Genomic DNA, 16664 nt, shown 5'->3' with positions numbered 1-16664 from the left:
CATTCAAACATCTTTTTGAATCAACGGTAGAGGAATTTTTGTAGTTTTACGTTCCCCTTAGCCGGACATAATGTGCTCTCTGTGCTCGGGACACATTCTACTTACCCAGGTATTTTTTTTAACGAGTTTATTCCATGAAGAAGTGTCTCTTTTCAACATGCTAACTCAGGCAGCGTCTTCCTCTCTGCTCCACTGCGCCTTGCCACTCTTTTGGCCACCTTGGGGCATATGTATCAAATTCCCCTTTAGCGAATCTCAAATTGCGAGAATTTGCGATTCGCAAAATCAGATTCGCTAAACGGGATGTATAAAATAAATCGCTAATCATTTGCGATTCCTTAAAAATCGCAAATAATTCGCAGAATCCCGTATTGCGATTTCTTAATAGCGAAATTCGCAAAATAAGAAATCGCAAAAACGGGAATCTGCAAGCCTGGTGCAGGCTGATGACATCACAAACAGGAAACTGTAGTGATTGCCTGCACCTGCTCACCTGAGCCACACCCAGAGGCTGCTTGTGGAGTGTGAGGAGGCTTTCCTGGAGACAGCAACCAGCAATGGATCCCAAACAAAACCAGCAGGGCAAAGATGCAGAAAAAAGAAAGAGAAAACACAAGTTTTCAGAAAAGGAGCAGGAGGTCCTCATTGAGGAGATGGTCTGCAGCCATGAGCTCCTGTTTGGGAAGAAGGCACTCAAAGTCCCAGAGGCCAGGAAGAGGAAAATCTGGCTGGAAATACAGAGCAAGGTGAATGCTGTTGGAGTCACCACACGCACCATCGAGGAGCTGCGCAAGCGGTGGTATGATATGCGCCAGAGGTCCAAGGAGAGGGTGGCAGCCAGACTCAAGGATGCCAGTCAGACTGGAGGAGGACCATCCACTGCAGAGCAGCCAACCCCCCATGAGGAGCTTGTGGAGTCAACCCTCCTGCCTGAGAGCGTTGGTGGTGTGGCTGCAATCGACAGCTCCGACCCCTCATCCAGCAGACAAGGTAAGATGCATGCCAAATCACCCTGCACTCCTCCCCATCCCTTGCACACTCCCCCAAATGCGCATAGTTAACTCCCAACATGCCAATCCAGCCCAGGTCTTACAGCACACCCAGCAATGCATCATGGTACTCGTAGTACTGTGTCTGACTGTGTGTCCATGACACCATCACAAGTAAATGCAACATATGTGTTTTGGGGATCATTGAATAGAAATGTGTCAGAGATTAGCCGTCAAAGATTTGTAACTGTATTGAGTGCCACATGCAGACAGTAACACAAACTCATATAGTCCCCTTTACATCCACAGCACACGCCATGCCACAAGAAGACAGCGCTGAGGGAGAGGAGCCTGCAGACCCTGCGGACTCCAGCGATGAGACAGAGCAGCAGCCAATTCAGCGCAGGAAGCGCGCACATGTGCCCCCACTGCCTCCATTTGAGGATGAAGTCCCAGCAACAGGCGATGACACCGACAGGAGAGAGGGGAGTCAGGGTGTGACAGACATGCCCCGTCATGACGCACCAACACCAAGGCAAAGGGAACAGGCCATTTCCAGGTCAAGGCCCAGGAGCAGCACTGCAACAGAAGGAGAAGGCACCGTGTTCTCCGGCTTGGAACAGTGCATGTTGCAGGAACAGCGCCTGCAAAGCAAGGCAATGCGGTCAATGAGTCGCCAGCTAGGCCGCCTACATCAGGACAATCGCAGCATGGTAGCGGCAATAAGAGAGCTCTGTGCCACTTTGAGGGACACCCAAGCTGCCAATGACAGGGCTGGACGACGTGCCAATGCACGGCTACACAATTACACCAAGGCAGTCAACCGCCTCTGCACCACCACCAGCGCACTCACACGCAGAAGCGTAACCATGCAGGTGGACATGGCACATTGCTGCCAGGACATAGCGCGAGGGCTTGCGCAGGTGACCACTGCTGTGGAACAGCTGCAGACAGCCAATGCAGGTGGCAGCGCACTAATGGCCTCTGCTGAGAGTGAGGACACATCGAGTCGCAGCAGCATCACTCCAACCTTGCCAGGTGAAAGACGCCGCAGTGGCAGACAGGTAGCAGGCCAAGGGCGCACCATGGGGGTCAACCACCCTGGACGGCACCGACGGAGGTGATCATCTGCGGGGACACTGACTGCAACACGGGTGCATTAACCCGCAAAAGGCTGTTTGCCCTATTTCATGTGCCTTCTCTGCACTGTGTGTACAACATGTGCTGGGGACAATTACAATTTCTTACATGTTAAGTGTGATTAAACACTTGACACATCATCAGGCTTTGTAGTCTCATTTCCTCAACACTCACCTAAAAGTAGTTTTGTGTGATCTCAGTCCGTCTCTGGCGTCCAGCAGCTGCCCCAACTCCTGGTGCTGGTCTGGCAGGGGGAGCAGGGCGCTCGTCATCCGATGTGTCTGTATCGCTCACATCAATTGTGGTGCCTTTCCTCATTGCCATGTTGTGTAGCATTGCACAGCTTGCCACGATTTTACAGCAGGTCTCAGGGCTGTATTGCAGTGCGCCTCCACTCTTATGCAGGCACCGGAAGCGGCTCTTCAGGATTCCGAAGGTTCGCTCAATGACACAGCGTGTAGATCTGTGTGCCCTGTTGTAGCTCCTCTCACTTGCATTTGCAGGATCCAGGTATGGGGTCAGGATGAAGTCGCGCACTGCATAGGCACTGTCACCTGCATGGAATAAAACACAATAGGTGAGTCAATGTCCCCCCCCTCAAGTGATGTAGTGGATGTATTGATGTGTGCAATGTATTTACCGAGCAGGTACCCCTCCCCAAACTCTCCAGCACTCAGACGTCTGTGTATTCCACTGTGTCGGAAGATGAAGGAGTCATGTGTACTGCCGGGGTATTTGGCTACGATGTCGGTGATGTGATACTTAGCGTTGCACACAATCTGTATGTTGAGGGAATGGTAGCATTTCCGATTCCTGTAGACATATTCAGTTTCTGCTGGGGGTGTGATGGCCACATGGGTCCCGTCAATGCAGCCGATGACGTGGGGGAAACGTGCAATCTGGTAGAAGTCCAGTATCGTTTGTTGTAATGCCTGTTGGGTGGTGGGGAAGTAAATGTGATGTGGGAGCCTCAGTAGCATTGCATCTAGGAAGGCATGGAAGAAGCGCGAAAGTGCACTCTGTGACACACCACCAACCTCCGCTATGACCCGTTGAAAACTCCCTGACGCGAGGAGGTGCAGGGAGCACAGGACCTGCACATGTGTGGGAATTGTTTGTGTCCTGCGAGTAGGGTGCTCCAAGTGGGGTTTCAGCTCCTCAATCAGGTCCATTATGGTCTGTGGGTGCAGTCTGTACTTGTCATAGATCTCCTCTTCAGTGTTCTGTAACAGGGTGATGCGCAGCCTGAAGATACGTTCCTGTCTCATTCTCCTGTGTGCAAGGGCCCGAATACGCAGCCTCCTGGCTATCACGTACATTGCAGCCATTGTGGGTGTGTTTGTTGCATTGTGGGCTGGTTTTTGTACCTTGCACCAGTTTACCACCTGCAAGCAATTGGTGTTAATAGCGATTTCTTAATTTGCGAATTTCGTAACATCGCAATTTGCGATTTTTTCATACATGTGTTTGCGATTTCTTAGCTAGCGATTTCTTGTTAGCGATATTCGCAACGCTAAGGATTCGCAAAATAGGTATTCGCTAGGAAATTCGCAGTTTTCTTGTTTCGCAGCCTAAGAAATCGCTAATTTAGCGATTTCTTATTTTTCAGTTTGGAAATGTGTCATACATATGAAATAGCGAAAAATCAGTCGCAAACGCTGTTTTTTGCGATTCGCAGCGTTTGCGACTAATTTTTGCTTTCATACATATGCCCCCTTGTCTTTTATTTTGAACGTAGAATGAAGTAACGACCGTTTTTTTCCTCTATAAACTCATTTGTTCGTTTGATTCCTGTGTGCAGCCAGACTTCTCAACGGCCCTCGGGCACAGACTAGTTGAGCGAACCGTAATTTGGAGCTGTTTTGGAAAGGGAGCCGGACTTGCCGTTTAGGGGAAAGGGAGATAAGTCAGATTACAACAGCACCTTTTTTCATAATTTTTTTATTAATATATAGTTGGGATCATCCCTAAGTTGAGCAGTGACCTGTGATTTAACTAAAGAAGTTGATAACTCATGAGTCAATAAGTATAAATGAAGCTAACATCAATTGCCATTCCCAGAACCCCGGTGTTCAGCTTCTGCAGGCGATATTGCGATTTTCATTAATGCTCGCGCTTTGGATATGGTTGTAAAGCACTGAACGTCTGAATCGCATACAAAGTTGGAAATCTGCTCCCGCAGGTTTCGGATCTCGCCAGGGTGGAGATTACGGACTTCTTGTAATTCAAAAACTCTTCCATTTTACGCCTGGAAATAGCTGACTGTCACAAACAATTGTGAATTATATTTTCTTACAAGGAAATATTCCTGCATATATTTCCACAGGCTAAAATTGGAAGCAAAATCAGCTTTTATGAATTAGGAAATTTCTTTGCACTTAAAAATAAGGCAATTTTTTGTTTGTAAGTTTGATTATTTCGGATACTTCTAACCTGGGATACCTCGCCCATGTGAATCCCCCCGGGTGCTAAACTGGAACTGGAAACTCTTGCAATAGATCCTGCGGCCTGGCAGGTGGAACCATCAGCCTGTCACCTCTCCATCCTGCCTATGGACATGACAGTACCAGCCACAAACAGGAGTGTGCCTGACCAGACCAAGATTGTACTGGCAGTGTTAAGAAAAAAGACTTAGCACCTTATTCCTGATAACCCAATCCCCAGAATGGTGATATCACTGGCCAGTGAGAAATCTGTGATTAGATAGTGTTTCCACCAGATCCAGCGTTGTTGGAAGCTTATTGTAGGAAATTAGGATCTTTTTGGTATAGATACCCCCACTTTCTGCCTGGTGTCAGTCTGTTTTGACTGTGGTTCACTGGAAGCCTGCTAACCAGGACCCCCATGGCAGTGCTCTCTCCTCCAAATTCCATTGTAACGTACTGTGTACACCCCACAATTGGCATACTGGGGTACCATTATAAATCCCTAGTATATGGTACTGAGGTACCCAGGGCATTGGTACCCCAGGGATCTCCCATGGGCTGCAGCTTGTATTATGCCACCCATGGGAGCCCATGCAAACGGTGTCTGCAGAGCTGCCATTGCAGTCTGCATACCTGGGTGCAAGCACCTTTCACTTTGGATATAAGGTTCCCCTTATATCCCGGTCACTGCACTTTTAACCTAAGAGTCACCGCTAAGGTAGGCCCCTCAGTACAAGAGCAGGGTGCTTGGTTCTTAGTGTGTGGGTACCCTCAACTGAGCAGAGGTACCCCTATAAACCACGGACTCCATTCTCTGGGCTTTGTAAGTGCAGAATAGCCATTATATGGTATGTAGTGGACTCTGGCAAGTCATGATGCCCAGCTACATAATGGTTGTCCCAAACATGGCCATGTGGAATCCTACAACTACACCGATTCTAGTGTTAGTTGCATGATAACATGTTTTGGGGGACTCCATAGAGGACCCCCCCAACACCTACATGTGTAGCCTTACAGGGTCTGCCTGCCAGCTAGTGCTTCTGCCGACCCATGACAGTGTTCTGCCCCCCTGCTGATGAGCTTGACTCGGGCAGGGGAAGCTGAACAAAGGATTTCCTGCGGATTGGTGTGACCACCTCTCCTTTAGAATTAGGTAGGATGGGGCGCTTCCGAGCACCACCAAATTGCATTGAAGGGCACATTTCATGCCCTCCATACATAAACCAGTTTTGCCCAGTTCAGGAGCCCTTGGTTTGCGCTCTGGCACAAAACCACTCAAAGGTTAGTGGAGTGTGCACTCCCCTGCCCAGCTTCTCCCTAGGGAGGCACCCAGAGCTCCTTCAGGTGGCCACTTGATTCTGCCAGGTTGAATCTGACCCCCTGGGAGCATCTCACTGGCTAGGATCACTGAGTCGCGTCTCTGACCCCCTCTAATAGGTGGGTCACCAGAGAAGAAGTCCTTTCCCTTTGTAGGGTTACTTAAGGGCTCCCCCCTGAGGGTGGGTCCTTAGATTCATCCCAACAACATCTTCTAGACCCGACTGCCTGTTGTCTGAAGACTGTCCAAAGACTCTTCTGTTGGTGGACACTGGAACTGCTGTTCTTAGACCCAGGACCTAAGACAAGACTGCTCCGGTAGGAAGATTCCTGCTGCATCCTCGTCCCTGTGCTTCTCCAAGTTCTGCAACTCCGTGGCAGTGTATCCTCCAATTCACCAAGGACTCAACCTGCATCCCAGCTGGAAGGAATCTTCCTTGAAGTGTAGGATTCACTTCCCTGCATCTGCAGGCATCTCTACGACAACCGGTTTGCTGATCCTGTGGTCCCACAGACTTCGCCTGGCTCTGCAGCACAGATGGTGGTTTGTAGGTTCTCCAGAGGCTGGACCAGTCGTCCCTACAAGTGGGGTAGCTGTTTTCCCACTCTAACTGATGTGAACTGCCTGCCTATGCGCCGCGTCTGTCTGTTAGCCAGACCTGTTGGCTGACTTGACGGAAGATCTTCGAGTTCCCAGAAGACCCACCCTCCAGCACTGCACAGCTCCAAGAACGACGTCCTGCCTGCATCCTTTGCATCGTCGGCTTTCATCTACTGTGTGCTGTTGAGGCTTACTTTCGACTCTGTGCCTGGTGCCAGAGGGTCCTCGTGGGGGCTCCATCGATTCCTGTTGGGTCTCCTGTGTGCTGAGGGCCTGCCCTGACCTATCCTGGCTGGGTTAGTCCCACTGACCTTGCTAGTCTGCAACCCGGCATTTTCTTCCGCAGACCGTTGTCCGCGTTTGCCAAGGCTTGTTGGTGGTCCTGCTGGCTACTGCCCTTCCTGCCCTCTTCGACCGGCGTGGGACAGCTTGTGGACTCCTCCTGTGCTCCTGGATTGTTGCCTGGGCTCCACAGCTGTTTCTTCATCCTCACCGTGCTACAGCCAGAACCTCCAACCAGAGCGGTATCGTACTCCTGTGGTTCCTGGACACCTCAGGGTAGTATGGACTCTGTCCCCTCTGCTTTCAGGTTCTTCTCGTCTGGATTCTACGTCCGAGTTCCACCGGCCTGGTCCACGAGACTGTAGCTGCTGAACATCCACAAACCTTCATTGGCGCCTATGGGCGTTTCTAACTCCACCCCACCCTATGCACCTGGGCTCCCTGGTGTAGGTTTCCTGGTTCCTTGGGTATCCACGGGTGGGGTAGCTCTCCAACCTTCCTTGATCCATGTGGTTCCTTCGGGGTCCTTTGGGAAGGGTCCTAGGACTGTAAAATTCCAACCACAACTAACCTTGTGTTATCCTATGAACGTTTGACCCAGTGTAACCACTCTGCACCCGGAAGCCTTGAGTTCCCTGGCTACTCATCTTGGGTGGTTCCGTGTTTCCCATGGGGTCCTCAATCCTGTTTCAGTACTTACCTTACACACCACTATTTTAGTATATGGTTTGGCCCTCCCGGTTGTGCCCTACGTGCTTTCCTATGCTACTTACCTCTTTTTCTTGTGTGTGTAATTGATATATCTGGGTAGGAGACGTACCAAATTAGTGTCCAGTGTGTAGTAATAAATATAAAGTAGTTTTATACTCATCTGGTGTTCTTTCTTGTGTGAAAAGCTTACTGACTGATTGTAGTGGTACATGCACTTGCGTTACACCCCTCTTGACTAAGCCTCAGCTCCTCTCCACAGCTTCCCCTTGAGAGTTCTGGTTTTCAGGGACCTTATCACTATTACTAAGGGTTGCCTGGACTCAGTGCCTATACTGAGCCAGCCTCCTACACTTATTCTTCTGATAGATATTTCTAACAGCAGATGTATCACCTTGAAAGGCAGTACCAAAACGATACTCCATCCATGGCCGCAGCTCTGAACATTGGACTCGCACCACAAAGTTCTGCAAGACTTAGCGGGTAAAATGACTCTCCATGTGGACCTGTTAATAAATTACCGATTTATTATAATACATTGTCTTTCCATATGTGCTGCTCTAAACAGTGAAAGCAACAAGGCGATGGATGGAATGCTTGAATTAATCTCAGCCACTGGCAATCGTTCGGTGGATTCCAGTCCATTGTTTTTCACCCTTCATGCCATTTCAGTTTGGACCCAGTCATATGCAAATCAGTTGTGACCCTGCTGCACATGGGAGAAGTCCAGCCCGAACTGCCAGGCCATGTCGTCTCTAAACTAAAACACAAGCAACCTAGCACCAGTTTCACCCTAGTTAGGGCTCTTTAGCCAGGTATAGCTTGGTTCCAGTGGCACAATGAGCCTGGGACCCATGTCTGGCCGGTGTGTATGAATTCATCTCAGCCACTGTCAAATGCTTGGGTCCGCATTCCAATCCATCGTTTTTCACACTCCATGCCATTTCAGTTTGGACCCAGCCATATGCAAATCAGTCTTGACCCTGCTCCTCATAGGAATAGTCCACCCCGGACTGCCAGGTCTGGTCCTCCTCAAACCAGAACAGAAGCAACCTAGGACTGCTTTCACCCTAGTTGGGGCTCTTCAGCCAGGTATAGCTTGGTTCCAGCAGCACAGTGAGCCCATGAACCAAGCTATACCTGCCTGAAGAGTCTATAACAAGGGTGTGACCGGCCCTGGGTTGCTTGTGTTCCAGTTCAGCGAAGACCTGGCCTGACAGTTCGGGCTGGACTGTTCCCATGAGGAGCAGGGTCAAGACTGATTTGCATATGACTGGGTCATAGGAGGAGGTGTGGTGGGCAAAAAACACTGGACTGGGATGCAGCCCGAGCGAGTGCCAGTGGCTGAGATTAATTCAAGGATTCCATCCATCACCTTGTTGCTTTGGCATTTGAAATCCTAAGTAACCTCCTTCGTGGATTCCCTCATTGCCACCCTCCAATGGTGTGACTTCTCTCCTTAGCTCCTCCCACACATTTATTTTATAGCCTTTTTCATCTGTGTAGACTGTCAGAGCGCTTTAAATCACAAATATAGTATACAGAGACAATGAGTCATACAGGTGTGAAAATCAATGTATGAGAAATGTTACTTAAGATAATGAGGACTACAAGCTGCAGGAGTCACATCATCGGTGCTGGAAGGCATTAATGTTAAGAATGCTTGGTTTGGAGAAACGAAGAAGATGAACTAAGTTTTTAGGATGTGCATAATGCAAGGGTATTTGTGCGAAGTCATTCTTAGACTTTACACTGGAAGGGTACACTTGCAGCACCAAATTCTATGCTTTGACAAAATGTAATACTTTACCACTTTGAATGTGTGCTGTACGATGTAGCACCCATGCGAAGTTGGAAAGGTTTGGAGAAAATAAACCTTTCCCCAATTTTACGCCTGCCTCAGGGAGGCGTAATACTTTGATGCCACTCCTTTCTATCAAAGTTACAAGATGGAGATTAGCATCATAATCCATGAGTCCGAGTATGGGACTGTGCATGTAGCACCCATGGTATGCCTCCTTGAAGTACAGTGCTCATATTGCTACTTTGTGTTACTTAGGGCTACTATACAACACAATTCAGGATTTGCTCTGGAAAGTAAACCTCAAAACATCACTTTGCACCTGGTTTGCATCACTTTTGTAATGCAGAATAGGTGCAAAGTGTTCGTAAATCCACCCATAAACGTAACACAATGTTTGGAGTGTCATACTAATAAAATCGTATTCCTACCCAAGAAACCCTTTTCAGCGACTTTAAAATAACGAAAGTTTGAGGGCAAAAAACAATAAGGTTCTCAACCTATGCTTTTCTATTTGCTTGAATCGCTTTGATGCTAGTTCATACCCGAGTGTGTAGTATTAGGATTGTTACTAGAACTACAAGTAACAAAAGGATCTCTGCGATAAAAGCAGTAACTGAGCTATCTACGTAAAATACCAGTCTGGTCTGCATGTCACACCTTGTGCTTTGCAGTAGGAACATTAACGCTCTATGCTAGAATAGCAGGAGTTAAACTGTGACTAGACAAATGGCAGATTTCTCCCTCAAGTGCATTAACGCGGTACAGGTCACTCCGCTCAGGAACTAAATCCCTTCACGGGGTCCCCCGAGTTAGGAAAGCTAGGCCGGCCGGGAAAGCATTCTCTCACCATGGCCCTATTTCCTCGAATCCGCCCCCTATTCACTTGAGACAATGCCCTGACCACCTCCAATTCAGAAAGCACCTTAAGACCATCCTTTTCTGTTTCTGGTTTTGTACAGTTTCTTAACTCTTCTTGTTGCCTGTCCTAAGTGCAGAGATACCCCACTGGGGGTCGATTCAGGCGCTATATAAATAAATAAATAACCACTAGAGTTATCATGCCTGTACTAATCCCCGGAAAAACGCACTGAACGCACATATCTCTGCACGCTGCTCCTATCATGCAGAGGGCGCCCCCTTGAGCTTGGCGCTCAGTGCGATGGCACCGTCGCACCACCCTAAAGCTGGCACGGTCTCTGAACCTCCAGTAGAATGATATCATTCAGCCGCCTAGTCTCGCGAAGTGTTTACTCACCCTTCTTATCGTCTCGAAATGACAGCTCTAGAATCTACTAGACCTTAGCAGCCCTTCCCGCCTCTTCCACAAGTTGTCCTCCAGGCTTTGGGGCACCTTGTAATCTCATCGTTTTTATTCACAATTGCTTACTAAATTATAGGATGGACTGGCATAGCCCCTTTTCCAAGGACATACATGGTCATCCTTGCTTCCCACATTATTATAAGGTATTTAAGTGATCCCTTTAGTCAAGAATGCATGCATTTCTCACCATGTGTACTCTTGCATAGCACATCTTGACCATCAAACTGTCTTTAGCCTCTTTTCGGCTCGGTTGCCAGCAAGAAGAGATTAGAAATTGGAACAAGTGTTGATACATTCCGCCTTGAGAGCAGTTAGCGATGTTTGAGTCGATAACTCATCGCCCTCGGCATGCATCTTGCAAATGCGAATTATTTCCCAGCATGCTTGCTCCTAGTGTATTTAAACAGAAAAGCAGTCCGTCTACACGATGTTGTGTTTGTGAATCAGATCGGTAAGGTGTGTCCATCATGCAGAGGAGGGCAAGACGTGTGTAACATCTGAACATAAAACATACATGCTTAAACGTACCCCTGGCCCCTACAGGGAGCAAGTGCAAACATCTGCTAGACACAGGTGCATGGTCACACCGCACTAGCAAGATGAAGGCCAGTGTTTTGTGTTCTGCGATGAGATACTGATGCAAAATCTAGATCCCCTGGGAGAAGCTCTTACCCAGGAGCCCCAGCTTTACTTGTCGTTAACGTTTCTTCATCTTTCTTTCTTGTCGCGTTGAAACTGAATTATTTATTTTTATGTTTGCTTGTCGGAGGCTGGTTCTTTTGCTAACTACTTTGTGTAAATCTAGCGGTTAACTTTGATTTAAGACATGATTGATTTTGTTAGTGCATAAAAAATAAACCGTCAGTCTGAAAAACGTGTTTCTTTCTTTTTATTTTTGACAACAGAATTGTCAAGAATTTTTTGGTGACATACAAGAAGACGAAGAACTCCGAAGGTACACACGGAATTTAAGCATTGTCTTTGTTGGGAACGTCTTGGGGTTGTGCGGACCGGAATTTGGTAAATTAAATTAGTCCCATAAATTTCGAACCCAAGGTAATTTCAGAGTGCTTCAATGTAAACATGGCAGTCAATGTAAGTAGCTCGGGTGTCTCGCACATTAGATACTGCAGAACTGCTCATTTTCATTTCCAAATGCCAATAAATTGCCACTTTGGTGTTCAAAAGTAATTAGTGTACACCATGGCAGTGCAATCAAATAAGCCACAATAATTGAAAATCCATAAAACCTGTGGTTCTTAACCTTTTGATGTATATGAAGCTCCACTTAATCATTACTGGAAGCCGGGGACCCCCACTGAGTCATTACTGGAAGCCGGGGACCCCCACAGACCAGGGGCGTAACACAGGCTCCTGCATCCCCCGCGGTGCGGGGGGCCCCCGAGCTGCAGGGGGCCCCCTCAGCACAGTACCCACGCCCAATAGCTCAGATTAAATCCGGAGCGGGGGCCCCACTGGGTGCATGGCAGGGGGGCCCCCTCAACTTTCGTTACGCCACTGCCTCTGTCTCATTACTGGAAGCTGGGGACCCCCCCCCCCTCCACTCAGTCATTACTAGAAGCCCGGGACCCCCCCACCAAGTCATTACTGGAAGCCGGGGACCCCCACTGACTCATTACTGGAAGCCAGGGACCCCACCATAAGCATTTTCGATGATTTGAATGGAAAACAATACACACACAAAATAGAAACAAGCATTCATCAAACACATTTTATTTCTTTTATTTAATTCACAAACAGATAGAACCTAAAAAAATGGAATTTTTTGAGTTTTTCTAAATTCAATTGTGGCCACTCATTCCCCATACTATGTTCTGTCTGATGCACTTACACTGTTCCCATGAATCAATCTGAGGATATTAACCTGCAATTTCAAATTCTTTATTTACAGAATGGTCTGAAGTGTTCAATTTTACATGTTGCTTCTTTATTTATATATACTGTATTAATTTGTTAATATTATGTTTTCTGAGCAGCCACGGACCCCTGAGTATTCTTCGCGGACCCCCGGGGTTCCCCAAACAGATTAAGAACCACTACATTAGACCATAAACGAGGGCCTTTGACCATCTTTGGCAGCTTTTCAGCCCTAGCTTTAACCATCATTAAGCTTTTTCCATTCTCTCTTATGATTTTTTTTATAGTCTGAACCACAGGCAGGTACCGGGGTTCATCACAGCCTTCACATATAGCACCCCACACACAGGGTTTAGAGTTGTTGGCACATAATATGCCAATTATTGAGTTCTATCATCTCATTGTTATGCGAAGGCCGTGCATAAGTCTGCATTGCCTGGGTCCTTGGTTACCCAGGCTAATTTGGTTGTGTATCAACAGAACCAATCAATGACTGAGTCGCAATGGCGGCAGCCTTGCCAGTCTTTTCTCCGAGTGCATGCAGAGGGGTACTATAGCCGTTGGGCGCAGTGCCACTGCTCAGTAGCTAACATAGGGGAGTTCTGAATGAGGGACCAGAGAGAAGGCGTGTTTCTTGCATGCCTGCTACTCCAGATTCCCTTCAGCCTGTACCTGGCGGCTTCCGTCCCTGCATTTGGACAGGAACGCACCTGTACGACGCGGCATAGCTTACTCAACAGTGATGATAATTTGCAATGTCAGGGACTCCATCTTCTAGTGGTCCTTATCTGATTCATGCATGTGGTCTGGGGTAGGTGGTCCGGTTCGCTACAAGCGCTCTGTTTCAGTGGTTGTTTTAAATTGATATGTCATCGTGGTGTTTCGCTCTTTGTTGAAACCATGAATGTTTCACAACAGAAACTTTCAAAAATGTATTTGGAAGCACTGAGGCCACCACGTGTAGAAATGTTTGTCATGACCAAGCTGTATTGTATTGTGTGTGCTTCTATGTAGGGCTTCATACCCCTAACGTTACAGATTTCTTTTGCAGAGTTATTTACTTGCTTCAACCCTACCCTGTGGATTTTAGTTCAAGAATTCTCCATGCCATTGCAACATCTGCTACATCTGTAAGTTGAAAATTTCTAATGCAAGTAGTGCATGGAAAGGGAGCTTTAGATACATATTTTCCGAAATATAATACAAGACGCTATCTCTGTGTAACATGTGGGCACTTAATTTATGTTTCCTGTTTGTGTGGCTTCTATGACTAAATCTCCACTCTCTATTTTAATAGAAAATTTAAAGGCATTTGTTTGTACACGGTTTTTCTCTCAGAGACTTCTTGTTTTATTTTTTTATTATTGATTTTATCGTTCAATGCACAAGTAAAAATAACAGATAAGAAAGACATTACAAGCAGCAGGGGAGAAATGTAATAAAAAGTTGGATAGCCAATGCCTAGAGGGGTGCTGGTGGTAGAAACAGAGGAGAGAAAAAACACATCTGAAAGAGACAATTAATTATGGATTCCTTACCTTAGAATTACCCCCAGGCGTCAGACTGAATCCGGAGAATTTTTTCAGTAGGTGGCGTCAGTCGACTCTGCGTTCGTCACTGGCCTCGTGATCGCAGGAATGACATCGCTGTATCTACTTAGACGTGGCCCCTGCGCGCTGACGTCAGTTCTTTTTTTTTCCGCGCCAGCCAGCGCAGATCCGGAGAGAGGGGTACCTCTAGTCGCTTTTTGACTGTGTTTTTGTTTTCGACTTTTTGTTGACATCATTTCGAGTCATTCGACTCCTGGGGCACAGGGATGTCACATTGGCGAACCGGCTTCAAGCCTTGTGGCTCCTGCCACAAGCTGATTTCGGTGACAGACCCCAACCTCGTGTGGCATATGCGGGCTCTGCCGTGGGACCTGAAGTTCCAGTGGGCACAGCTTCTGGGAAATCTTTCCGATTACGTCCAGCTCTTGGTAGCCACTGCACACCAATTGGAATGGTGGCTAACAAACCAGTATTGGGTCAATGGCAGATCCCTCTCCCTTCCCCAACCAGAGCTCACAGTGGATGCATCACTTCTGGGGTGGGGCGGCCACATGTGGGAGGCAGAGATCAGAGGCCTCTGGTCTCCGGCGGAGTCCGGGCTCCACATCAATCTTCTGGAGCCTCGGGCGATTCGTCTTGCACTGAAGGCAGTCCTTCCTTTTGTCAAACGGAAAACACCACTGCCATGTGGTACTGCCACAAACAGGGTGGGTGGGGTCGTGGACCCTATGTCAAGAGGCTCTTTGCCTTTGGACTTTGCTGGAACATCGTTGTTCAACACCTGGAAGGTTCTGTGAATGCCAGGGCGGACAAACTCCGCCTCTGATGCATGATGCATCACGAATGGTGTCTTCACTCGGAGGTGGTGCAATGTCTCTTTTAGCAGTGGGGAGAGCCTTGGTTGGATCTTTTCGCCACTGAAGAGAACGCACAATATCAGCAGTTCTACGCGTTGGAATTTCCAAGGCGGCACTCACTAGGCAACGCTTTGTCGCACGGTGGGTTGCGTCTTCTATACGATGTTCTGCCTATACCACTTCTGCCCAGAGTGCTGAAGATCAAGCGGGACAGGGCCCAAGTCATTTTGGTGGCTCCGGACTAGGCACAAAGAGTCTGGTATCCCATGCCCGTCGATCCTCCGATATGACTGCCTCTTCAGGATGATCTTCTGTCACAGCAGCAGGGGACAGTCCTCCACCCGAACCTGTCCAGCCTCCTCCTCCTTAGGTGGAGATTTAGCGGTGACAGTTGACAGCTTTTCACCTTCCTCCCGAAGTCTGTAACGTTATCTTGGCATCCAGGCATCCCTCTACCAAAATAGTATACACCTGTAGATGGAACAGATTTGTTGCATGGTGCACAGCAAAGGCTGTAGATCCCCTTTCTGCCCCTCTTTCACAGATTCTCCTCTTCATTCTTTCCTTGACCCTGCAGGGCACTGCTCTGGGCACTCTCAAGGGCTATCTTTTGGCCATTTCGGCCTTTCTTCGCCTTCCAGATCATCCTTCTCTTTTAAGTCCCCTACTGTAAATCGTTTCCTTAAGGGCATTACTTGTCAGGCTCCTCCGTTCAGAATCCTCGGGGCCGTGTTGATGCTCTAAAGGGGCCCACCTCTGGATAACACCAAGTCTGGCATGTAACAAAACACAGACTTTTGGGGTCATCGAGCGGGGAAAGGGTAGGGACTGCGGGGAGGGAGATCTGCAAAGACACAATAGCACTAGATAAGCTCTTCGTCTAAGAAAGTTTTCACAGCAGTAAACAATGAAAAACACCATGCACAGATATCTCCCACACCCACCTGAAAAGCAAAGAAGACTGGCCTAAACACAGCAGAGAGTAGAGGGCAATGGCAGAATCACCTCATGATTATAGTCTTTTAAAGATAAAAGAAAACACACATTGATACGAACTCAGGGAATACAACGTACTAAGAAAGGCTAGGTTCTGGTTCCCCCCGTGTTACACCTACCCAACTCGTATCTGAAGTGAGGCCAGTATGCCTAGCCCAATTGGCAACTTGCCCTCTCCGGGAGCTCTCTCCTGTATGTAACGATAAAGAGAGAACAAACACTCTTTGTAGGTTTTCTTCAGGACTATAGAACAATAAGCGTCTTGCCCTAGCCTGAGCCTGTCTGTGTACTGATGAGAGTTTGTTATACAATCACAAGGTCTCCAGCATACTAAGTAATTACTATCCACTGAATGTCACCACTGTGCTCAATATCCCCTTGGCCAGTGGTATTGGATTATCCCCAATTCCGCTTCAATGAACACACGAAGAGCCCGATGACACCTTACGGGCAAAATACGCTCCCCGCATGAGACAAGGAAATCCACGTCTCTCCAATGGGGGGAGTCAGGAGGAAAACACGGGGGGGGGGTATTCCACCCCTTGTTGCTGAGATTCGTATGAAAAACAGAGAGGCCCCTCTGCAAGAGACCGTGAGAACGGGTCTCAACCAACAGAGGAGTTCAATGGAGAAACGGCGCAGTTAGCCAAACATCTGCGCCTTTCTCCAGGAGTTCAGAGAACGAAAGGTGTGCATGAGCACTCTTACCACACCAATTACGATGTCGTCCGTAGGAGAAGTCCGATACGGCATCCAAAGAATTATCGGCGGTGAGGGTTTCCTTCCGCCGCTTCT

At 48.0% G+C, this 16664-nt stretch overlaps 2 protein-coding genes across 3 annotated transcripts in view; both read left to right on the top strand.

Annotated features, from left to right (window-relative positions):
• The window catches only part of KNTC1 (kinetochore associated 1), a 1031844-nt gene that overhangs the window by 629853 nt on the left and 385327 nt on the right, over positions 1 to 16664 (top strand). For both annotated transcript variants that reach the window (XM_085636469.1, XM_085636468.1), the window contains exons 52-53: positions 11494 to 11543; positions 13518 to 13596. In XM_085636469.1, coding sequence (XP_085492595.1) covers positions 11494 to 11543; positions 13518 to 13596 — 129 coding nt within the window. The remainder of the gene's footprint in view (positions 1 to 11493; positions 11544 to 13517; positions 13597 to 16664) is intronic.
• On the top strand, positions 279 to 10903 carry LOC146783793 (uncharacterized). The gene is made up of 3 exons (XM_085635070.1): positions 279 to 990; positions 1299 to 2053; positions 10823 to 10903. The coding sequence occupies exons 1-3, from the start codon at positions 558 to 560 to the stop codon at positions 10901 to 10903; spliced, it is 1269 nt and encodes a 422-aa protein (XP_085491196.1). The 5' UTR covers positions 279 to 557.

This window comes from Triturus cristatus, chromosome 11 (assembly GCF_964204655.1).
Source record: "Triturus cristatus chromosome 11, aTriCri1.1, whole genome shotgun sequence".
NCBI classification, from domain to species: domain Eukaryota; kingdom Metazoa; phylum Chordata; class Amphibia; order Caudata; family Salamandridae; genus Triturus; species Triturus cristatus.
Note: the sequence above shows the minus strand (reverse complement) of the source record. Positions and strands in the feature narration are given on the sequence as shown.